At 40.0% G+C, this 24,983-nt stretch overlaps 4 protein-coding genes across 4 annotated transcripts in view; 3 read left to right on the plus strand and 1 right to left on the minus strand.

The window, feature by feature from the left end:
- Nucleotides 1-14,139, plus strand: part of LOC117752793 (integrin alpha-D-like) — a 27,017-nt gene extending 12,878 nt beyond the window's left edge. Inside the window, exon 31 of the mRNA XM_034570412.1 lies at nucleotides 13,805-14,139. The gene's annotated coding sequence lies outside the window, so the exon portion shown is untranslated. The remainder of the gene's footprint in view (nucleotides 1-13,804) is intronic.
- Nucleotides 3,598-13,759, plus strand: LOC117752789 (integrin alpha-D-like). The gene is made up of 29 exons (XM_034570409.1): nucleotides 3,598-3,698; nucleotides 3,821-3,915; nucleotides 4,025-4,095; nucleotides 4,302-4,416; nucleotides 5,444-5,571; nucleotides 5,719-5,864; nucleotides 6,285-6,435; nucleotides 6,975-7,125; nucleotides 7,379-7,452; nucleotides 7,579-7,699; nucleotides 8,061-8,194; nucleotides 8,284-8,430; nucleotides 8,522-8,734; nucleotides 9,210-9,343; nucleotides 9,843-9,985; nucleotides 10,094-10,248; nucleotides 10,369-10,494; nucleotides 10,626-10,699; nucleotides 10,903-11,044; nucleotides 11,471-11,569; nucleotides 11,651-11,730; nucleotides 11,816-11,902; nucleotides 12,005-12,074; nucleotides 12,488-12,586; nucleotides 12,713-12,793; nucleotides 12,872-12,982; nucleotides 13,142-13,255; nucleotides 13,337-13,447; nucleotides 13,661-13,759. Exons 3-29 carry the CDS (start codon nucleotides 4,045-4,047, stop codon nucleotides 13,757-13,759), a joined length of 3,156 nt encoding a protein of 1,051 aa, XP_034426300.1. The 5' UTR covers nucleotides 3,598-3,698; nucleotides 3,821-3,915; nucleotides 4,025-4,044.
- LOC117753408 (inactive serine protease 45-like) overlaps nucleotides 14,040-24,983 on the minus strand; it is a 22,035-nt gene continuing 11,091 nt past the window's right edge. The window contains exons 4-5 of the mRNA XM_034571484.1: nucleotides 19,497-19,507; nucleotides 14,040-14,082 (exon numbers count right to left, since the gene is read on the minus strand). Coding sequence (XP_034427375.1) covers nucleotides 19,505-19,507 — 3 coding nt within the window. The 3' untranslated portion in view covers nucleotides 14,040-14,082; nucleotides 19,497-19,504. The remainder of the gene's footprint in view (nucleotides 14,083-19,496; nucleotides 19,508-24,983) is intronic.
- LOC117752786 (integrin alpha-M-like) overlaps nucleotides 21,977-24,983 on the plus strand; it is a 12,675-nt gene continuing 9,668 nt past the window's right edge. Inside the window, exons 1-5 of the mRNA XM_034570406.1 lie at nucleotides 21,977-22,114; nucleotides 23,722-23,824; nucleotides 23,947-24,041; nucleotides 24,151-24,221; nucleotides 24,428-24,542. Coding sequence (XP_034426297.1) covers nucleotides 22,078-22,114; nucleotides 23,722-23,824; nucleotides 23,947-24,041; nucleotides 24,151-24,221; nucleotides 24,428-24,542 — 421 coding nt within the window. The 5' untranslated portion in view covers nucleotides 21,977-22,077. The remainder of the gene's footprint in view (nucleotides 22,115-23,721; nucleotides 23,825-23,946; nucleotides 24,042-24,150; nucleotides 24,222-24,427; nucleotides 24,543-24,983) is intronic.

Here is a 24,983-nt window from a genome sequence, read left to right on the forward strand (position 1 = left end):
AATGTTGTCTGAATCAGAAACGCTCCCACAGTTTACCACTTGAGTTTCAAGGTCTCGCAGACTTGAGCCAGCTTTGTCAGCACCTTAAAAACACAAGAATACAGTTTTTGTGAATTTTCAGTGTATGTTGTTGTGCAATAATGCATTAAACGTGATAACATAAAATGGTGTGCCTTTCGGCATTCAATAAATTTGGTTATCAAAATAAAATATTGATAGTTAATATTAACAATATTTATATTAAATAATAACTTTAATTGATTAAAGTTACCTAACATTAACTTTCAAATAACTTGTAACCGAAATATCACAACACAAATCAAACTTATAAACATCACAAGGAATCGAATAAACAGTCTTTGCTTAGCCTAGTATAATTATTAAGCCCAGTTGTGTTACCCGTCCGTGGAAAGGGGAAAAAAGAAGTTGCTGTGCTGTTCGAAGTTCTGTGAAATCGTCTTGCTGGTTGTGTGGCTCCTGCCTTCGTGGTTCTGTTGGGCTGTGCAGCTCAGTTGCTGGTTGACGTTCTCCTGCAGAGAGGTTGGTAGAGCTTGGATTGCGAGGAGGTTTCCTTGGTGAGATGAGCTGGAAGCTGCAACTCTCCTCCATGAAGTTGATTTGAGTTGAAAGAGTGAGCTGGACCGTCGCCCTTCTCCTCTGAGAGGATTCGTGGAAGGAGCGGTGTGCTCCTCTCGAAGAGGTGAATGGAAAGAGAAGATGTGAGCTGGAGAAGCCAAACTTCTCCCCTGGACGGGTCGCATGGAAAAGACTGAAGAAAGGGGGAACAGGCCTTATATTGGCCCGGTGACCTCACAGGTCATGGGGCCCAGAGTGACCAATAGGAGTTGAAACTTGTGTCTCCTGTTGGTTTTCACACCTCTGTGTGACGTTGAGGCCCCCTGGGAGACTGAGTTCTGGAGGGCCTGGTTTTCTGCAGAACAAAGGGACATGCGGCTTCAGGCTTTTGACTGCACATGTAGGCCGAACTTTGTTTCACAAATACCATGTCCCAACAATGTCTTACACATCATGAAGCCTGACTCATGTCAGTTACAACTTAAAATCCCATTAAAACCAGGCCCTATTCAGACCTGGTGTTAACATCCGTTCTGAGAGGACTGATCACAAGTGCTTTAGCATTCGTGCTGTGGCTTTTGTACTCGTGCTTTTGCATTCATGCTTTCTGTCAATGCACTTGTGTGAAGCGTCTCGACAAACCACACATTTGTCATCACACAGCAAAAATAATGAGGCCCCATGCATCCAAGATCACCTCCCAACGTGGTCTGCCTGATCAGATCTCAGGACGCATTTGGGTGCGTGCTGACCACTTGTGATTGGATCACTCAGGATGGATGTTAATACCAAGTCTGAGCAGGGTAACATAGCTTGAAGGATCCTCACCTCCATTCTTACTGCCCTTCCCCCAGCCTGGCACCCAGCATCGACTACCAACGGGGAAGGATCTGTCATTGTTGTCATCCAGACACACAGGCTGGATATAATCTATGTAGCTGACGGGTTTCTCCAGCTGTAGTACAGCAATGTTAGAGCCTGTAAATTTGCTCAGTATAATCTTCACAACACCCACAGAACTCTCAAACTCTTCAGAACTGCCCACAAGTCGCTGGCCAAGAAACACTCTCCACTCGAGAACATTTGGACTGGAGCTGTAAGGAGTATAAAAACATTATAGCCCACATTAAACAGGAAGGGGTAATCTTGTGACCCCACCTATGAGTTCCTGTAATCTCATTGTTTGAGCATTCCTTTCACGATTTCTGCACACGCAGTAATAGAAATAGTCACCTCTCTTCCACATATATTCATGTGAGCAAACCATCGCACTTTATGCATTTTTCCGACAGGATAAAACAATGGCCTGGATATTTGCTGCTGCAGTATTCATGTCAGGTAAGAAAACTTGCAGGTTTTTCACTTACATTGTCAAAAAAAAAAGTTTTTCTATATATTTGTGAGGCAGTAAAAATGTAATCTATTTTGTTTAGTGACATTTAAAGTGTTCCTGCAGAAATGCTAGTATTTGCCTTGTTTTAAAAACCACCAGAGCTAAAGGATGAATGAACAATAATAACAACATTTAGAAAATATAGACCACATCCCAGACAGACCCCAGTCTCCATATTGATCCCATTTCAACTGCTCATACTGTAGATACATTGTTTTGACCATTTAGATTCATTGTGTTTGTTTAACAGCATCTATCATTCAAATGACCTGCGTGCATTTGCTACATGAATAGATCAGGTCGGCAAGAATCTGGAAAATAATCACAGGAACACATGAGAAGAGGCTAAACTATCATGGACCCACCCAGTTATTATCTATATCTGCTCGTCCTGTGCAGAGAGGAGACTGGAGACATTGCTCACCCCTGACTCCTCAATCTTTAGAGGCAGACATCCTGAATTAAAATGGTGTTTTACATTTAAATTGACCATAAAAGAAGCTGGCTGCAAAAAAGCTATTAAAGCTATAAAAAGTCATCATAATGTGCGTTTACTAAATTACTTGTGAAACATTCTACTTATCTATCTCCCACATCTATTTTGTGCTATGTGTGTGCTTATATGTGTTTACCCAGTGTAAGTTAGTATAAAGCTGGTTTTATTAAGTGGCTTAAAATACAACCAAGAGTGTCAGAAGAAATGAAAAGCAATACAAAGCAGCACTGGTGACAAGAAAAAGCAGAACCTCAGGTTTTTACTTTTATGCAAGATTTATGCAAATATACACATGATGTTCAAAACATACAAGATACCAAAATATCGTTAAAGTCACAGACATCAGACACATGAGGTTCAACGTCATCTGTTCTCCTGCTGTTCACCATGAGAAAATCATTTGTCAGACGGTTGAAGAGTTCATATCATGTTGACCATTTTTGGAGAATCCAAAAAAGGAAAAAGAAGGCAGACTTCACAACAAAAAATCCCTCAATGTACAATAATAGCACGTGTAGAAGGAAGTCGTGCTTGTTTCCATGTGAAGCACAACACTATCAGTATTTGATGGTGAAAAACTGTTTCTGCTGTTACAAATTACTCAGAAGTTAACAAAGAGGTAGTAGCTGTCTCATGAATGTGCAAATTAATTATAGTTTAGAGCCACTATATCTACCTGCAAGTTCTTACAAACATCTGTCACAGACGTGAACAGTAAAAAAACACAAACTCAGTTTCATTTTATGAAGAATCTTCACCGCAGATAAACCAGGTGGGATGAACACATAGTTTTTTAGCTTCACTCTGCAGCAAAGACTGTTTATGAAACACAACCTCCAGCCCACGAAAGATAAAACAGTGACGTATTGAGTAGGGCCTGTTTGAGGAAGTCCTTCTTAAATTTAAGTGAGTCTAGAGTTTTAAATGCTCTGTCTTTGGTGCCCCCTAGTGGTGTTATCCAAACAGACAATGTGGTAACCCTCAGTTCACACCATTGTAAACCAAACACAAACTGAATGCCACACATGGAGTCTATAGATTTTCCTAGAGACTAAAATTCTGATGAGTTTTAAAGTTGTTATAACACTTCATCAAATATGATTCTGATCTCATCATTTCTCGTTTCTCAGTGTTGAATACGGCTCTATGTTTCAATGTCGACCCCGTGGCTTGGAAGTCCTGGGACAACAGTGCCGCAGGGTTTGGCTACCAGGTGGTGCAAAGACAGTCAGAGTAAGTCAGTCGCACGCCTCACAGCTGCAATAACATATGGCATTTCTTGATAGAAGAAAACAGCTGCACGGCGCTGACGAGACTGATTCTGTTACATATTTCTCTGGGTTTTATTTCCTCAGCGTGCTCATCAGCGCTCCCCTTGAACAGTATTCACAATTGGGAAGGGGGAAAATATACAAGTGCACTACAACCTGCAGAAGTCTGCCATTTGAAGGTAGGCCGCTGTTAACGTCTCCAGAGAAAGACCAGAAACAGGTATTTTGACACCAAGCATTCGTATCATATGAGCATTGTAACACAAGTGTTCTATGTTTTCTATGCAGCGCCAGAATTTGCAGTCAACATGTCCCTTGGTTTGACAATGACGAATGACCCCATCTCACGAAGCACTATGGTGAGTTTTTAAACTTCACAGATTTCCAGAACATAGTTAAAATCAATATAGAGATCAGTCAAAAGTCCAATTAAACATTTGATATGTTCACTTCTTATCACTTTCTTATCGCCTTGCAGCTTGAAAAACGGTTGTTTTAAGGGGCGACTACACAATCAAATAGTCCGCTAATTCAATCAGGATGATATGATCTCGTCTCTTTTCAGGCATGTGGCCCAACCATCCCAAAGGATCGCAAAAGTATCACCATGTACAGCGGCGCATGCTTCCAGATCGACCAGTTTGATCGGTTTGGATCCGCGGTGCCGCCGTCCTCTCCAGGTGAGTTTGTGAAAATGTCCCATGATACAGGTAACGGTGAGAATTACCTGCTGATATTGCCACTACTCAAGAAAAAGTACAAGTACTGTGTCACTGGACTTAAGTGGATCTTTCAAGCATCTGTACTTTAGTTGAGTAGTTTTTTTCTGATGACTTTTGACTTTAGGGTTAGGGTTATTTGTATTAGGGTTTCATACAAATATCCGTACTTTCTACTGTCTTCATTTATTTGTGGGGAATTATGTCTGTATTCTTATATACATGACCACTCAAAGCGCTTTACAGTAAAGTTTATGCACAGACATTCATACAGTGCATCTATGGGCAGGACTCTTTCTATGAGGGTTTCAGTATCCGTATCTTGTCCAAGGACACTTTGGAATGCAGGGAAGACTTGGATCGAACCGCCGACCTTCTGGAGACCTTCAGATTTCAACCTCAATAGACAATAACACAGAAAAGATGACTCCTTGTTGTATATCTATCACTGCATATCATGCATGACGTACGTAACACAGCGTAAAAAAAAAGACGTATCAAGACAAAACAGACAAGAGAGGGAGACTCAACCGCGGAGAGGAGGCACGGCACATTTGGCCGAGACGAGGAGTGACAACATGGAAGAAAGTGAAGAATTAGCCAACATCGCTGAAAACGTCCACGACGAAGCAGAACAGAAACACATTCCCCATCCGTGGTGTTATTTAAGTGAAGAGTTCTTCATTCAAAACATTGTAAACTTTTCCTCCTGAACATTTATTCATGCTCACCAATGTTTTCTTGCTTTTTATTAGATTCTTTTTTATCTGATTTGAAGTGAGAGTAGTTTAAGTCAAATAGTCTCAGTTTGCTTAGCTGTTGGAAATGACGTTCAGAGGGGCGGACTAGATGGCTGCAGTGTAGCTCATAAACCCTGCCTCCTCCATGTTAACAGACAGGACAAAGTACACATCAAATAGATTTTTGTCAAAGATGTGCTATGTGGATTTTAACAAATGATTCAGATTCTGGCCCGTGTCTTTGACAGAGTGCAGAGCCGAAGCAGATATTGCTTTTCTCTTGGATGGTTCAGGCAGCGTAAACCCTGGAGATTTTCAAACAATGAAGACATTTGTGAAAACGCTGGTACGCCTATTTGTGGGAAAAGATACACAGGTATGTTCCCAGGACGATGTTCCCACTACCACTTAAACTATTGCACACACTCAGAGAATTCACTGAAAGATCAAATTCTACAGTTTGTCACTGCCTCCATGACTGTTAGATATTATTTGTATTCTTCTTCTTCTTCTCTCTTTGCAGTTTGCTGTTGTCCAGTTCTCTGATGATGTCACTGTTGAATTGAACTTTCGTGACTTTTTCTCATCTGGACGATGGCAGTCGGAAATCGATGGAATAAAACAAAAAGGCAGCATAACTAACACAGCTAGATCCATCCAATATGTGGTGTAGGTGCTGATAATTTCTGTTAAGAGTAAAAACAGTTTTTTGCTCCTAAGAGAGGGTTGTGGTTTTAAACGAACTTGATAAACAACAAAACATTTTTCAACATATGTGTTATACCGCCTCACTTTGCACAATGTATAAGCAATATAGTGACTGAACATTTGTTATATTGCTATTGATGGAAATTATATTGCAATAATTATTGATATTGTTTAATTTTCCAGCCCTACATAAAAATATTTTGATTTATATTCTTGGATAACTGGTAAAGCTAAATGTGGGAAATGAAGTCAGTTGCATAATGAACATATTTTCAAACATAAATAAAATGCAGATTTCCCGAGATGAAATTGTTATGTTATGTTATTGACCAAAGAACTGGACAAACGCGTATTGAAATGATATTGTTTTTGTTTTGGCAGCCAAAATGTTTTCACATCAGCAGGAGGTTCTAGACCAAACGTGAAGAAGATCCTGATCGTCATTACTGATGGAGCATCTACTGACAGCCAAAACTTGCCAAATGCAATAAGCTTAGCTGAGAATGCAAAGATTGTTCGATTTGCTATTGGGGTAAGTTCAGTTCATTCCAATGAGCAAAATGTGTTTTCCAAAAAAGGCATTGTTTGTGTTTTTACCCTACATCCAGACATACAGTTACATGATACTACCCTGTGAATTTTAAGTGAAAGTTCATAAATAAGAAGTTTACAATCCTTCACCACATCTCATTAACACCAATTTTTAAAATCTCTGCTCTTGCTGCCTTCAGAATTGATTTTGAAAAAAGTTTATTGGTTTAAAAATCTCTGAAACCTATTTATGTGGATATCAAACTCACGACCTACCTTTTTAGTCAGACTTTTCATTAAATTTTACTTATTAATCTCCCTCTTAATTTGTCTTTTTTACAGATATATCTTTTCATTCTTTGTTATTTTTGTATTCAATTAATTACTCTCTTATTTACCTTCTCTGAATTTGTTTACATAAATACCTTACTTTTTAACTCTGGTTTCGTGATGAGTGCAGGTGGATAAACTATCTATGAACGAGTAAAAAAATCAACTCTGTTGATCAGCATTAAAACTATTTTCTCAACATGCCTCTAGGTGGGGAGAGTGTTCGATTCCACAAGGGCGAAACAGGAACTGGACTCTATTGCATCTTCGCTCTCGACAAATCACGTGTTTCGAGTAGAGAGCTTTGACGCACTTGATGCAATAACGAAGAATTTGCAGGACAAAATCTTCTGTATTGAGGGTACGGATGTAAACTTACACCTTAAAATCCCATTTACATTCTCAGTTGACAAATATTAGCGTTGATGTTTTTTATTGGGCTCCTTTCATGATGCACATCCAGTTCTTATGTTATGTTTTCAAACACTGAAATAATAATTATATTATAATAAGTTGAGCTTGTTTTAACGAGCTTGCCACTGTAAATCCATTCAACAACAGCGGGTATGTAACTGTGGGATTCAGCTCAGTGCTCATTTCTTTTGCTGTTTCAGGATCTCAGTCCACTGGAGAGACACTGAAAATTGAAATGGCTCAGGCGGGATTCAGTGTGGCTTATGTGCCAGGGGTAATAATAATGAAAGACACCGACACCTGCCTTTGTGATAGAAAGGCTACACACAGGCGACATGTTTTGATTCTATAATGCATTTAACTTTCGCTTTTGTGGGCTGATTGTGGTTCTGAATTACAGGGAATTCAAATGGGCACTGTTGGCGCCAACCAGTGGAAAGGAGGCTACATGGAATACACATTATCAGGCCAGAAGCTGAGTTCATATGAGCCTTTGTTCATGTTACAAGACAGTTATCTGGGTAAGACTTTTACAGTAATAACAAACTAATACACACGTGATTAGTACTTTTCTACTGTAACCCTCCCTCCAACGCTAACGACACGAATTGAGCAAAAAAAGGTAAAAAGGCAAATGAAGAACAAAGAGTCAGAAAGTACTGTACATGCAAGGGTCATGTGAGTAAAACATGTTCACATGTCATAAATGAAGCTCCAAAAATCACCAAAGTTACATTTAAAGGTAAATCAGAAACCCTTCAAAGAAAAGAAAAACACTACACCCACTACTAAAGTTAGTTAGTTTTTATAAATGACTCTTTTGTCAAGTGTAGCTAAACCTTTGGATGTTTTGATTTATTTGCTTTGACTCTTAAATTTCAGGTTACTCCATGACTATCGCAAAAACCAGACAAGGCCAATTGACAATTGTTGGCGCTCCGAGATATCAACACAGAGGACTTGTGATGGCAGTTCATGAACAGATCAATCAAATGATTGATCCCTTTGACTGGCAGGTGCGTGGTTTCTGATCGGATATATAGACAATAAACGTGTACATAGATCTGGAATAAATAGTCTTGTTTTCTTCTTGTTTCTTAAACAGTTTCAGACTGGTGAATATTTTGGGGCAGAGGTTCGTGCCATGGATGTGAACAATGACGGATACACTGACCTAATCCTCATATCTGCCCCTATGTACAAGGAAGCTGATAGAGAGGGAAGAGTTTACGTTTGCGGTTTAGCTCGTTTGGTAAGTGACCATTTCTTCTAGTGCCATTAAATTAATTTCTTTTTCTTAACATCCAGGCAAACGTTGACTCTCCTCCATATATTTTGAACAGAGGGTCGAGTGTCACTTCGAATCTCCGTTAGTGCTGAGAGGGGATGAGTCCGACCAGGCGAGGTTTGGCTCTTCTCTCGCTGTGCTGCCTGATCTCAACGCAGATGACCTCAGGGAGGTGGCAGTTGGTGCACCTCTGGAGAACGGTGGTCAAGGCAGCATCTACATATTCCACGGCGAAGGAGGAAGCACAGTCAGTTCGACTTACTCACAGGTGACTAGGCTCAAAAAAAAATTCAATGTCCCCCTCGGGTGAAAATCATAAAAACATATTCATATGTCAGGGTTTGACGTGATCGAAGACAAGAGTTTTTCCACCATAAAGCTGCAGTAAACAAATGCCAGTTAGAAAAATATGGATACAGCCGGGGTTTGTGATGTCACAAACCTAAGAAACCAATACTGTCAACTTGTGGGTGGGGCCAAGCAGCTGAAAAAGGCTCTTCACCTGCAGGTGGCGCTGTGAGGGTTGGGATATTGGGGGCAGGGCCTGGGCCATAAGGTGTAGAGTTAAGTTGTTTCAAGGCCGTGAGGGGAATTTTTTCATGTCAAACCTTTTGAATATGTTATTATGAAGAACAAAGAAGAGTTTAAGGGGAATTAAGTGGGACTGTAACAAATTCAGTCTGTGAGGCCTAATTCTTTTCGATAGATTAACATATTTTATCTAAAATACTTAAATTCCACAGAAAATTGCTGCCTCTGAAGTCCGGCAACAACTTAGATTCTTCGGTATGTCAATCAGTGACTCGTCTTTTGACCGCAGTGGCGACAGTCTGCCTGACTTAGCAGTGGGGTCAAAGGGCACAGTTGTCTTACTCAGGTTTGTACAAGATTCTACTGTCTGTCATTATAACAGTTCTTTGTTAAGCTACTAATTTTGTTCATTTGTAAACTTATAATTTATAAGCTTACAATTATATAAAAATATAATTTATAGCATAGACTGTATAGATTGAAGGTTTGTTAGCTCCCAAAAGTGAAGCCAAAGCTTCTTGATTACCACCTGGTGGCTGGATGCAGTATATGTCATAAACCTTTACTTGAAAAGTTTACAAACTTTTTTTGTCTCAACAGTGTCACAGCTCTTGTCAATCAGATTTATTTTTGTCTTGAAATTAGTTCACCTACTCCTCCATGTTCGTTGATAGGACATGGCCCAAATTAAACAGTCAGAGTGCACGTCAAATAATGTTTTCTCACGTTATTCGTTAGATCTTATCACACTGATGTTTTTCCAAGTGTTCGTTTTTAATATTTTGTTGATTTGATGCTATGAAAACGTGGTGGTCCTCATTTTTTCCTGCTCTATCCATTCCCAGGTCAAAGCCTGTGGTAATGGTAGAGGCTACGATGTCGTTCAACCCAAACCAGGTCCCTACAAAAAACCAAAACTGCCAGAACCCACTGGAGAACACAGCTGAAATCTGCTTTACCATGACCAAACTTTCTACAGTTTCCACAGGTTACTCATTCCTCTCACTTTTCTTGAACCACAGAGCCACTGTCTATCTGTTGACATACATGTCCGTGTACATGAGTAATATGTAGATTCAACCGTCATTCATTCCAGCTGGAGCAAAGATCAATTATACTTTAACACTGGATGCCACCCGCAAGGTCCCAAACAACAGAGCTTACATCAAGGACAAACAACGAGAGAAGACCGGGTCAATTGAAGTTGACTTACAAAGGCCAAAATGCTTCCCAGTGAAATTCTTTATTCAGGTGAGTTGTTAACATCAGATTATATCACAACCCAAAGAGGTTTCCGTCTGAAAAACAAAACAAAACAAACTCACGGAGTTCAAACTAACGGTATTTCCCAACTGTGCCCTCCTCTCGCAGGCTTGTCCTCAGGATGCTCTCAATGCACTTAGAAATGAGCTCAGATTCACCTTTGACGGTATTCCCTCTACTACAAACCTGAAACCAAGTCTGGCCCAGCAGGCTCAAACTACCACTTATCATTCTGTAAGTGACCTTTAAACAAACTTGCAATAAATGTCGATTTAACTGAACAGAGTGAGTAAGTGAACAGCTTTAATTTGAACTTTCATGAATTCTTGTCATTGTCATGTTTTTCTTCATGCTCTCTTCCACAGTTGAAATTTGAGATCAACTGTGGCACTGACAACAAGTGTGTAGATAACCTGAAAGTGGATTTCAACTTCAACAGGTGAGAACCAAAAGTGAAGCCCAACCTATGGGTGTGGGCAAGGTTACATTTCTCTTCTCTACAAGAACATGTCTGGCATAGTAGACTGTGAGCATCTAGCTGAGGGGATCGCTATAAAGTGCAGCCTCACCGAGCTGCTAGCACAAAAGGAGACTATTAGATTGTTGTTTTTCTGTGCCTTCACCTTCCCTTTTCTCTGTCAGCTCCTCAGAGTTGAAGGTGGACATTGATGAACTGTTGGACGTCACAGTATCAGTGGAGAACCGAGACGAAGACTCCTACAACAGCTATGTGAAACTTACGTACCCAGCTGGGCTCTCCTACAGGAAGTTCACAGGTTTGCAGGTAAGGGCTCATTCGTTTAACGGTCACTGCCGACATACTTCCAATGCGTTGTTTACATTGGTATGGTTGTTAAGCTGTACATCCACTAGAGGGCAGCACCGATTCAAGAGTTTCAAATCTCTCCTCACAAAGTTCCGCCATTGCTGAAATGTCTTCCTCATGTCCTGTCTCGCTTAAACGATTGGCTACATTTCCCCCTATGATTACCATGTGTATCGGTCTTGATTAACAACAAAACATCTAAACTGCGCAAAATTTTGCCAAAATATCAAGATGGCAGCACCCTTACTTTTAGGTTCAGGGTATTTAAGGCTCATTCACGGGAGGAAGTGGAGACACATTGCTGATTTACAGATACAGTCTACCGCTCACACAGCAATTCAGCTTTAAGTGTGCTGTTGTTTCATTGATTGCCTTTTAATGAAGGGAAGAATCGAGTGCAACTCCTTGGACAGTGAAGATGGCTTATCGCGAGGAATGACAACCTGCACTATTAACAACCCCATTTTCAAGAGCGACACTGAGGTTTGTGTTATTTGTAAACAGGCATCTCTTCCCATTGCTGCAGCAAAACGCAGAGACAATCTCACCCCTCTTTCATTACAGGCTTTGTTCACCGTCTCCTATGGGATCGAAAGCAACAGACGATTTGACAGGAAGATTTTTATCTCTGCAAATGCTTCCAGGTACTGTGCCTGTCTATAATGTTTAATATTCATATTACATCACTAATACATAATTCACAGAGTTAATTTCACTTCTCTCTTTTAGTGAGAATCAGGAACATTCCACTTCAAGTGAACTTTACCAAATGAAATGGTTGGACATGAAGTACAGCATTTTGGTCATGATTGAAAGGTTTGGTGTTTTTTTTCCTGTGTTAGTCAAAGAAATCACGTTAAAATATTAATAATTTCAAAGTGTACACTCTATTAGCTGAAATTAAAACATCTGTTTCAGCTCCCTCAGCTACAACAACTTCACATCTGGAAAGAACGATGTGCTGAAACCTCACAAGCAGTCAATTGTGGTAAAGTATCTCCTCACATGATCATATCCTTCGCCGAGGCCCAACTGTCCCCTTATCAAACCAAATTTAAATTCACTAGATCCTAGATGTTTTAACTAGATCTGCACCAAATTACACATGCTCATCAATATCAGCCCCCTAAACGTGCCTGGTTTAGTTTCAAGATCCATGAAAATAAGGAAATTGTAGAAAATATTTCAATTTTAAAGATTAAAAAAGTATACACATCAAGATTTAATGGATCCTTTCACCAAGTTTCTTTGTCTTTTCTTGCGTAATCCTTCTAAATATCAAACAAACCCTGATGAAAACATAATCATCTTGGCTGAGTTTAATAACTTGTTCATCATCTGGATCCTGATGCTTGCTCAGCCTCTTCAGATCAATCCTTTCCTTTTCTCCTCTTCTGACAGGTCACAAACAACATCAGGGCGCTGAACTTCACGGTGGTGATCAAGGTGCCTGTCAAGCTCGGCGATAAAGACATCTGGGTGGATTCGAGCAGTTTGCAGGTGACGTTACTGATCCCAGAAAAGTCTCTCATGTTGCTGTTGCAGCCTCAAGAACGGGAGGGACGTGGTCACATGAGAACCACATCTGGTCGTCTGTTAAACTGACGCAAACCTGTTCTATTCCAGATTCCAGACTGCCGAAGAGAAGCAGACGAAGAACATACTGTCACAGACTTTGTTGCTATGATAAAGGAGAATAATGTAGTGGTGAGTATACTATCTACAATTGGGGATTCAAGTACTAACACAGTATTACAACTTCTGCCGTCTCTTCCTCACCCACAGGACTGCTCTGTAGCCAGGTGCGGAGTGTTCAGGTGCAGTAGGTTCATGGGAAGACTGGAGAGTAAAAAGTACAAAATCTCTGCCAACATCAGTTCAGGATGGATAGAGCAGGTAACTGATGTGCATGTGTCACATTGTAACATGCATTTTGAAGTATTTTACAACTGATGCTCATTCTAAAGTGGTAAAATTACAGTAATTTACTAAAGAAATTGAACGTCACCAAAGGTAACGTCGTTCTCATCACAAAGTCTTTCATTTTTTAAACAGATTGGACTCGACTCGGCAAAATTCCTCTTGACCAGCACGGCTACTCTGGAGTACGACACAAACCAGTACATCTTCTTTTCTACGGGGTCTAATAACAAGCCTCTGATTCACAAGGTGATTCCACATTCTATTTATTTTACTTGTCTTTCAAATAAGCTTGATTTTGATCCACCTTCATGTCATTTCATGTCTCAGATTGAAGTCGAGATAGAAGTGTATCCACACCCAGATTTCACCAAAGAAATCGTCGGGGGATCGCTGGGAGGGTTAGCTCTGCTGGCTCTACTCACTGCTGGCCTGTATAAGGTGAGACTCTCGAAATATATACATTATTTTAGTTTATTATACAGCCTTATGGAGTCAATGAACGGTGTTCCACCCCCAATAAAAGTAAATGAACACTATCCTTTCATTTTTGAACTATTCAGCAGTTATTCTCTTCTTTCCCTTCATGTATGAAGCAGCTTTAATGCAGGATCGAAATGTTTTAATGTCACTTTCTTTCTTTTCTTCTCTCAGGCTGGATTTTTCAACAGTAAATACAAAGAAATGATGAATGAGGCAGAAGAAGCAGCAGAACCGGGGGCTAATGAAGCTGCAGCCACACCAGAACAATAAACATCACTGGCACTAGAATGGTAGAGGACATATACCACTGCCAAGCCAGTCCTCTTACATCCAATCAAGCCGCACCAATTTGTTTATTATTCCTGCAAACTATCTGTGCTCCTTTGTGTTTTTTAGGTGGAAGTGAAAAAAACACAATGCACTTGGATCTGCTGGCTTCTGCTCATCATCAAAATCGCTACAATAAAATATGCTTAGGAGCAGCTTCTCTTGCTAAACTGAATTGCTTTGTTTTCTGAATGAACGTAAATAAACATTTGTTTTATGCTTCATTAATATTTATTTCATGACTCAATATGACTTTTATAATGTGACTCAAAGAAAATAGGCATGGTTTGATGGAACAGAGAATAAATACTCTACCTCATTCAGCTGGATTAACACATTTTGAAAAAAATTGCATTTTGCATTACAATTTGTCTACAGATTTCTTACAGTAAAATATCTTCTGTTAGGTATATAAATAATTACCTCTTGAAGGTCTATGGCATAAGTGCAAATGTTGTCCGAATCAGAAACGCTCCCACAGTTTACCACTTGAGTTTCAAGGTCTCGCAGACTTGAGCCAGCTTTGTCAGCACCTTAAAAACACAAGAATACAGTTTTTGTGAATTTTCAGTATATGTCTTACACATCATGAAGCCTGACTCATGTCAGTCACATCTTAAAATCCCATTAAAACCAGGCCCTATTCAGACCTGGTGTTAACATCCGTTCTGAGAGGACTGATCACAAGTGCTTTAGCATTCGTGCTGTGGCTTTGTACTCGTGCTTTTGCATTCATGCTTTCTGTCAATGCACTTGTGTGAAGCGTCTCGACAAACCGCACATTTGTCATCACACAGCAAAAATAATGAGGCCCCATGCATCCAAGATCACCTCCCAACGTGGTCTGCCTGATCAGATCTTAGGATGCATTTGGGTGCGTTCGGACCTGTATTGGGCGATGACCACTTGTGATTGCATCACTCAGGATGGATGTTAATACCAAGTCTGAGCAGGGTAATGTTGGGACCTGGTATTTGTGAAACTACGTTCGGCCTACATGTGCAGTCAAAAGCCTAAGGCCGCATGTCCTTTGTTCTGGAGAAAACCAGAGCCTCCAGAACTCTGTCTCCCAGGGTGCCTCAACGTCACACGGAGGTGTGAAAACCAACCGGAGACACAAGGGTCAACCACTATTGGTCACTCTGGGCCCCATGACCTATGAGGTCACCAAGCCAATATAAGGCCAGGTCTCCCTTTCTTCATTCTCTTTCTACGCCACCCTGGACAGGAGAAGGGTGTCCAGCTCTTTCCATACCCCTCTTCGAGAGGAGCACACCGCTCCTTCCACGAATCCTCTCACAGGAGAAGGGTGGTGGTCCAGCTCACTCTTTCAACGCAAATCAACTTCATGGAGGAAGGGTGCAGCTTCCAGCTCATCTCAACAAGGAAACCTCCTCGCAATCCAAGCTCTACCAACCTTCAGGCAGCGACACAAGGTCCTGTCTGACAACGAACAGCAAAACCGCTGTACCGCACAACAGAACTACAAAGGCAGGAGCCACAAAACTAGCAAGACGACTTCACAGAACTTCGAACAGCACAGCAACCTTTTTTCCCTTTCCATGGCCGGGTAACACAACTGGGCTTAATAATTATACTAGGCTAAGCAAAGACTGTTTATTCAATTCCTTGTGATGTTTATAAGTTTGATTTGTGTTGTGATATTTTGGTTACAAGTTATTTGAAAGTTAATGTCAGTTATGCTCTTCAGTCTTTCCTTGCATGCATCTAGTAACTTTCTCTAATTTGGCACACACACAGACACATGCTTATCTCAGCACCCTATCACTCTGACCCCCGCTACATGTCGTAAGCATTCCAAAGGGGGGGGGGGGCGTTATCTTTAGAGTGGCCAGCCGCCATTTTAGAAGCACGCTGACTCACACAGACACACACACGCATACTCACATACATATCTTTATTTAGTAAGTACACCGTGAGTAATTTGTGTTTTTATACTTTATTATATTCATAATAAATGTTTTTCTTTCACAAATGTTTTTTCATTAATGTTGCATAAGTGAATTTTGCCAACCTCTACACTGTCAAGAACTCTATATCCTTCAACTTAGCTCACTATCTATATGGTAATTTTGGTTATAGTTATTAATTTAATTGTTAATCAGAGTTCCAAATTTGAAGTTAGTACTTTTATGAGACTTAATCAATCAATTGGCTATCTTTTCCCTTCCTTTGAAGGGTGGTGCCCCGAGGTAACTTTAATCAATTAAAGTTATTATTTAATATTAATATTTTTTATATTAATATTCAATATTTTATTTTGATAACCAAATTTATTGAATGCCGCAAGGCACACCATTTTATGGTATCACGTTTAATGCATTATTGCACAACAGTAACATAGCTTGAAGGATCCTCACCTCCATTCTTACTGCCCTTCCCCCAGCCTGGCACCCAGCATCGACTACCAACGGGGAAGGATCTGTCATTGTGGTTATCCAGACACACAGGCTGGATATAATCTATGTAGCTGACGGGTTTCTCCAGCTGCAGTACAGCAATGTTAGAGCCTGTAAATTTGCTCAGGATAATCTTCACAACACCCAAAATGCAAAATGGCTCAACAGCGCCACCTGGAACGCAGCCCCTAGTTTTTAATTATGTTTTATAATAAAGGCATGATTCATGTCGTTGAGCAACAAGAAAGCAATATGTATCCAGTCAGCTAATTCCTTTTCCCTTTACGTGTTTCCTTAAATTTTAAATATACATCACACATTCATAGTTATCAACAGTGGTGTATAAAGTAGTTGAAAGCCATACTTGAGTAAAAGTACAGATATCTTCCCTGAAAGTGACTCTGGTAAAAGTTAAAGTCACCCGTAAGAAAATTACTTGAGTAAAAGTCTTAAAGTAGCTCATATTAAATGTACTTAAGTATCAAAAGTATCTGGTGTCGAAATGTACTTAAGCATCAAAAGTAAAAGTACAAGTACCAAAATCAAGTGCTTTTTATAGTAGGCCTACACAGAAACAAAACAACTGGAAATTGTTCTCTTCAGGCTTTATTTCAAGTGACTGAATTAAGTGACATTGGAAGTGATGAAACTAAGAATGTAGTAGTCAAAATTGTTACTGGAAAACTATAAAATTGAAGCTGAATTACTCTTTTCTGATTAGATAACATTTTCTCACCCACCTGAAAATATTTTTTCTGTTTACTAAAGAGCTGGAGAGACGGGGAAACCCCTGTTACTGAACAAACACTCTATGGCAATGTTTACTGTCAAAATCTAGAGCTTTAACCTTTTAACAAAGTACTTTAACCACTTAAAAAAAAAAATTGGGTTTTATTGTTACCTTGCCATGACAACCGTGCCATATAACAGGTCTTAAAGTCACACTTGAAGCAGCACATGAACTGACAATGCATAAAATTACAAAACCCAACAGCGTTTTTTTTCTTTTCGTTTATATTTACTGTGATTGATAAAGACTGATTTTGAGACCCGTTTCACCGTGCAACTACACAAGCCAAACCTATACCAAAGTTTACAATTTTCTTTTGAAATAAGCAGATCTAAAAACTCAATGCAGTGGTTAAGTGGTTAAACTTTGGTAGAGGTTTGGGTTGTGTAGTTGCATGGTGAAACACCTATAATGACATGCCCAAAATTGGGACACCAGGGTTTAATTTGTCATAGTGCTTTCATAAAAGTCAACAAACTTGTGGTTCATCTTCAGCAGAAGTTGATTCTCAAAATTGCGTGAATCCAGCCGAGCTCTTCGAGGGCTGAAGACAAGTCCTGCAAAGCTAAACAGTCGTTCACAGGCTGCAGAGGCAGGCAGAGGTGTGTTCAGCTTAACAGACAACTTGCAGACAGCAGGGAACGTCTTCAGTACATTCATCTGATCTGCTGTAAGGGCCAGGTATCCATCTAGTTGCTTGGAGCTGTCTTGAGTAACGTGAGAGCTCTTCAGGGAAGAGAAGAAGTCTCCCTCATCAGATGAGCTGGATCTGGTGGCTTCTCCTGACAAGGAAGGATCCGTCATCTGCTCCTTGATGTAGTCCATTCCTGAAATACAGGGAGGGTGAAAGTAGCATTAGTACAGCTGAAAAGTTTATTCCCACTTGTAAGGCTTCAACCAACGGCTTGCAGTACTTTAGATGGAACTTGGCTTTCTCCAGTTTTGAACTCAACAGGGTAATAGTCGGAAGCAGCCATCCCATCTGGACATTTGTTTCGGCCTGAAGGATGTTGATGGCCTGGGTGTCTGGGCTCATGGTGGTGACATACTCAGTTAGGAACGTGAGTTCAACTGGATTGAACCTGTTAGGAAAAAACAAAACATCACTGTGTTTTACCATTGTGCATAAATATTTTATCCAAATAATCAATAGCTTACTAATCTATAAGGTTTAAGGTTAAGGTTATAAAGTAAATCATGTAGCCAATTCTGGGGTTGTCTACCAGTTCCTATTCTGGTTCAGTTTATTCGGGCAATAAAATATTTTTACCACTGCTAGAGTGCAGTAGTAGATAGGTTGGTGAAAGCTGAACAGGATGTGTAATGATGGGTCAAAAGTGGATAAGTATGTTTCCCTTAGGGATCACTACATATGCCCGATTTTTTCTAAAGGGTCAAGAAGTTATGTAATAGGTAACAAATCAGGGACATTCAGCGAAGTCATGACATAAGTATTACTATAAATTCAAATTCACACAACACATAATTCCAACTTACATTGGAACCTTCAATTCTCTCAAAGCTGTCTTTCAGAATCTTGAGCAGCCTTTCCACAGCCATAAACAGTGAGTTCCACCGGGTGGCATTTGGGCGTAGCGGCTGGATGGAGCAGTGGTCTTCCACTGCTTCAGCTGCTAGAGTGGATCGCCCACATTTATTCTTATTATGACACTTGCTGAATGCTGAGCGATGCAGTTTTTTGTATGCATCGTTGGCAGTTGCTTTTTCAGCATCGACTGTAGAGACCAAATTGAGCAAATGACAGGCACAGCGTTGAAGCTTTGGGAGCTCAAATTCAAAGCCATCATTCTGATTAAGGATCTCTGACACTTCAGCAAACTCCACTTCTTCCTCACCCTCATTCTCTTCTTCCTCCCCTGGTTCTGCATCACCACAGATTTCATTGTTGTTTGTCTCCTCCCCGAAAACTTTGAAAGCCTTTAGGAAGTTGCAACCGTTGTCGGTGGTTGTTCTCACAATTTTGTTCCTGATTCCATATTCTGAATGGATGTCATTGAGTGCGGCAGCCAAAACATCAAAGGTATGGGAACCTCTCAAATGTCTACAGGCCAGGGCTGCTGATTGTCTAGTTAGGCTGTCAGGGTCCACCCAGTGGGCAGTCACACCAATAAAGCTCCTTCTTCTAACTGACCAGCAGTCTGTAGTGGTGGCGATGTGATCCACAGCCTATTTTGCATTAGGCTTAAGATTGGTGACAAAGTCTCTAAAGGCTTGATTTTCCACAGTAGAAAATGGCTGGAGCCCTCTGACAACAAACTTAACCACAGCTTTGTCTATTGAGCTTTGAGAGATGGATCTGGCATTCACCAATGTGGTCTGTCTGAGGGTGGAAGTCCCATTTTCCAAAGCCCGTTTTCTTTTCAGTGACGTCAGCTCCTCGTATTTTTTTTCATGATTTGCATGCTTTCTCTACATCAAAAAAAAAAAGAGAAAAATATCAGTTTGATGCTCAAGACATCACACAGCAGTTATTACAATGACAGGCAGCCTACAGTTTGTTTTAACATGAATGTTATTGTTAATACATTTTAATACCCCTTTCACAGCAGAAATTTTGACACTAAAACTAGTAGGGTAGGGTAAACAGTTATTACCAATGATATCGGCCGATGAATATATTAAATTGCATATAAATAGAATTGCATCTTTCCTAAGTTACGGAGGTAGGATATGTAACTATATGTTGCAGCCAGAGAATATAAATGGGAGAATAAATTAGCAACTGGACTCAGACAACGGACATACAGAATATACATACATTCAGCAGAAAGATTATACTCTACAAATAGCAGTAAATGTGGTGAACTATAACAATTATGAGCTACATGCAATCCAAATAACATACAATTTGTGTATGCACGCCTACACTTGGACCATACCTAGACGCGCATGCACGTGTCTACTTTGTAATGGCCTATGTTAAGTAAAATGTTCAATTGTATCTGTTGGCAAACTATATTTTACTAGCTAGACTTTTGCAGGAGTGTTCACTTGGGGTTTTCGGGATTGCAGTGTGTTTTTGCGTGCTAGCATGTGAATAAAGTAGTCAACGTTCGCTAGAGGTAGTTACCGAACACAGTCTGTCGGCACAACAAAAAGTAAATATAACGTGTGTGTGTGTGTGTCCGCGCGCTTGTCCACGTAAACTGCTGGCCTCAACGTTGGCAAATTATGTTCTATCGACAATATTGCATCTTTACTTATTACTGGCACATGACATAACATGACTCTGGCTGCCATTACTTAATTCATTTACCTGAATGTGTTTTTTGAGGTTCGACGGAGAGTTTTGAAACGCCATTATTTCCGTGTCCTTAGGCAGACACAAGAGGCACTTCATTCTGTAGGATGTATCTTTCATCCCTACGAAAGCAAACATTTTCGCTAGATACGGCCACGGGTGTGGTTCATTTTGTTCTTCTGCCAAAGAAGATGCTTTGTCTTCTTCATCAGTGTTAGACGAGGTAGCCATGGTTGTGTAGTCGCGTTGATGGCTTAATCTCCCGTCCCGCCCTCAGGTTATCCTCGCGACAGCAACGTCTGTTCTCGCGCAAACACGCACAGTTCAGATAATCCAATATCGTGATGAGAGACTGACAATTATATTCAGATTTTAATTTGTAACGAGTAACGAGGTGTCCAATGTCGATGTAACGGAGTAAAAGTATATCTTTTTTCTTTTAAATGTAGTGGAGTAAAAGTAGAAGTCCTGATGAATATAAATACTCAAGGAAAGTATAGATCCTCAAAAAAACTACTTAAGTACTGTAATGAAGTACTTTTACTCCGTTACTTTACACCACTGGTTATCAAGTCCCTTAAAGATGTCTTATTTTCATCATTAAGAAAACGAGTGAGGAATCAATGAAAATGTTGAAAAATGCTGTATCTCGCCCCCTGATCCATATCCACACCAACATTTTATGGATTCCTTCTTGACCCACCAGAGTTTTACAGTTTTTTTGCATAATCCTAACAGACAATAAACAAATAAACGAAAACATAACCTCTCTCTCTGAGGCAATAAAGTCAACAAATATTGACTCTCCCCGCTCATAGTGCCGACCTCTTTCTCTCAAATGGAAGTGCAGCAAAAGAAGAAATGGAGCTGCATGATATTTGACTTCCTTACTGCCCAAGTTTGCATTAGTAAAGGACAACATCCGATACATCTCAAAACAAGTATATTTGTTTTTTTATTTTAATCTATTGTGATGGAAATTCATCTTGAGATTTGAAATAATGAAATTCTCAGACAGGAGTTGCCTTTGAGTCTTTTTAATAGTAAGCTCTGCAGAGGTTACACAACAAGCACGGGTGCTCAAAGTGGAAGTTCACAAAAGCCAGAACTTATACAAAGAGGCGTTTCATAAAACGTAATATAAAAAAAAGACATGAAATCATCATCTGTGTCTATCTGCTGTAGCAGTTGGAAGAAAACATCACCGAATAAGGGCATACACCCTGTTTATCAAGGTCATAGCTGTGAGACACCGCCAAATAAGGGTTCCATCCTGTCAGGTAGACAGTATCACAGCAGTGAGACACCTGGTCAGTGGAATTTTCCACCACACTATAGAAATAAATCCTAATATTTTCTTACTGCTGTGGATGTAACCTTGAATTTAAAGTGACTTTATATATTTTTTGGTATAAATAAAACTCCTTCACATCTGTGTCTGCATCCACTTCCCCTTTTCCAGCAAAAAGTGCCACAACAGCCAACAAGAGCTGAAGTTAAGGTTTTATTCTACTGGTGTCTTTTTAAAACATGTTCTTAATCTCTTGAATCATAATAAAAAGCTGCCTGTGCTTCCTGCAAGTGATGACATATTGTGACTATAGCCCACATTAAACAGAAAGGGTTAGTATTGTGACCCCACCTACATATGAGTTCCTCTAACCTCAGTGTGTGAGCAGTCCTTTCACGATTTCTGCACACGCAGTAATAGAAATAGTCACCTCTCTTCCACATACATTCATGTGAGCAAACCATCGCACTTTATGCATTTTTCCGACAGGATAACACAATGGCCTGGATATTTGCTGCTGCAGTATTCATTTCAGGTAAGAAAACTTGCAGGTTTTTCTCTTACATTGTCTTAAAAAAAAGTTTTTCTACATATTTGTGAGGCAGTAAAAATGTAATCTATTTTGTTTGGTGACATTTAAAGTGTTCCTGCAGAAATGCTAGTATTTGCCTTGTTTTAAAAACCACCAGAGCTAAAGGATGAATGAACAATAATAACAACATTTAGAAAATATAGACCACACCCCAGACAGACCCCAGTCTCCATATTGATCCCATTTCAACTGCTCATACTGGTAGATACATCGTTTTGACCATTTAGATTCATTGTGTTTGTTTAACAGCATCTATCATTCAAATGACCTGCGTGCATGTGCTACATGAATAGATCAGGTCGGCAAGAATCTGGAAAATAATCACAGGAACACATGAGAAGAGGCTAAACTATCATGGACCCACCCAGTTATTATCTATATCTGCTCGTCCTGTGCAGAGAGGAGACTGGAGACATTGCTCACCCCTGACTCCTCAATCTTTAGAGGCAGACATCCTGAATTAAAATGGTGTTTTACATTTAAATTGACCACAAAAGAAGCTGGCTGCAAAAAAGCTATTAAAGCTATAAAAAGTCATCATAATGTGCGTTTACTAAATGACTTGTGAAACATTCTACTTATCTATCTCCCACATCTATTTTGTGCTATGTGTGTGCTTATATGTGTTTACCCAGTGTAAGTTAGTATAAAGCTGGTTTTATTAAGTGGCTTAAAATACAACCAAGAGTGTCAGAAGAAATGAAAAGCAATACAAAGCAGCACTGGTGACAAGAAAAAGCAGAACCTCAGGTTTTTACTTTTATGCAAGATTTATGCAAATATACACATGATGTTCTAAACGTACAAGATACCAAAATATCGTTAAAGTCACAGACATCAGACACGTGAGGTTCAACGTTATCTGTTCTCCTGCTGTTCACCATGAGAAAATCATTTGTCAGACGGTTGAAGAGTTCGTATCATGTTGACCATTTTTGGAGAATCCAAAAAAGGAAAAAGAAGGCAGACTTCACAACAAAAAATCCCTCAATGTACAATAATAGCACGTATAGAAGGAAGTCGTGCTTGTTTCCATGTGAAGCACAACACTATCAGTATTTGATGGTGAAAAACTGTTTCTGCTTTTACAAATTACTCAGAAGTTAACAAAGAGGTAGTAGCTGTCTCATGAATGTGCAAATTAATTATTGTTTAGAGCCACTATATCTACCTGCAAGTTCTTACAAACATCTGTCACAGACGTGAACAGTAAAAAAACACAAACTTAGTTTCATTTTATGAAGAATCTTCACCGCAGATAAACCAGGTGGGATGAACACATAGTTTTTTAACTTCACTGTTTGAGGAAGTCCTTCTTAAATTTAAGTGAGTCTAGAGTTTGAAATGCTCTGTCTTTGGTGCCCCCTAGTGGTGTTATCCAAACAGACAATGTGGTAACCCTCAGTTCACACCATTGTCAACTAAACACAAACTGAATGCCACACATGGAGTCTATAGATTTTCCTAGAGACTAAAATTCTGATGAGTTTTAAAGTTGTTATAACACTTCATCAAATATGATTCTGATCTCATCATTTCTCGTTTCTCAGTGTTGAATACGGCTCTATGTTTCAATATCGACCCCGTGGCTTGGAAGTCCTGGGACAACAGTGCCGCAGGGTTTGGCTACCAGGTGGTGCAAAGACAGTCAGAGTAAGTCAGTCGCACGCCTCACAGCTGCAATAACATATGGCATTTCTTGATAGAAGAAAACAGCTGCACGGCGCTGACGAGACTGATTCTGTTACATATTTCTCTGTGTTTTATTTCCTCAGCGTGCTCATCAGCGCTCCCCTTGAACAGTATTCACAATTGGGAAGGGGGAAAATATACAAGTGCACTACAACCTGCAGAAGTCTGCCATTTGAAGGTAGGCGGCTGTTAACGTCTCCAGAGAAAGACCAGAAACAGGTATTTTGACACCAAGCATTCGTATCATATGAGCATCGTAACACAAGTGTTCAATGTTTTCTATTCAGCGCCAGAATTTGCAGTCAACATGTCCCTTGGTTTGACAATGACGAATGACCCCATCTCACGAAACACTATGGTGAGTTGTTAAACTTCACAGATTTCCAGAACATAGTTAAAATCAATATAGAGATCAGTCAAAAGTCCAATTAAACATTTGATATGTTCACTTCTTATCACTTTCTTATCGCCTTGCAGCTTGAAAAACGGTTGTTTTAAGGGGCGACTACACAATCAAATAGTCCGCTAATTCAATCAGGATGATATGATCTCGTCTCTTTTCAGGCATGTGGCCCAACCATCCCAAAGGATTGCAAAAGTATCACCATGTACAGCGGCGCATGCTTCCAGATCGACCGGTTTGATCAGTTTGGATCCGCGGTGCCGCGGTCCTCTCCAGGTGAGTTTGTGAAAATGTCCCATGATACAGGTAACGGTGGGAATTACCTGCTGATATTGCCACTACTCAAGAAAAAGTACAAGTACTTTGTCACTGTACTTATGTTGATCTTTCAAGCATCTGTACTTTAGTTGAGTGGTTTTTTTCTGATGACTTTTGACTTTAGGGTTAGGGTTATTTGTATTAGGGTTTCATACAAATATCCGTACTTTCTACTGTCTTCATTTATTTGTGGGGAATTATGTCTGTGTTCTTATATACATGACCACTCAAAGCGCTTTACAGTAAAGTTTATTCACAGACATTCATACAGTGCATCTATGGGCAGGACTCTTTCTATGAGGGTTTCAGTATCCGTATCTTGTCCAAGGACTTTGGAATGCAGGGAAGACTTGGATCGAACCGCCGACCTTCTGGAGACCTTCAGATTTCAACCTCAAT

The sequence above is a fragment of the Hippoglossus hippoglossus genome, chromosome 19, assembly GCF_009819705.1.
Source record: "Hippoglossus hippoglossus isolate fHipHip1 chromosome 19, fHipHip1.pri, whole genome shotgun sequence".
Taxonomy (NCBI): domain Eukaryota; kingdom Metazoa; phylum Chordata; class Actinopteri; order Pleuronectiformes; family Pleuronectidae; genus Hippoglossus; species Hippoglossus hippoglossus.

Excerpts from the sequence above, each read along its gene's own strand:
- LOC117752789 (XM_034570409.1), top strand. The coding sequence starts at position 4,045 with ATGTCCCTTGGTTTGACAATGACGAATGACCCCATCTCACGAAGCACT. Across the intron at positions 12,075-12,487 it reads CTCACAAGCAGTCAATTGTG|GTCACAAACAACATCAGGGC; the intron begins GTAAAGTATCTC and ends CTCTTCTGACAG. Across the intron at positions 12,794-12,871 it reads TAAAGGAGAATAATGTAGTG|GACTGCTCTGTAGCCAGGTG; the intron begins GTGAGTATACTA and ends CCTCACCCACAG.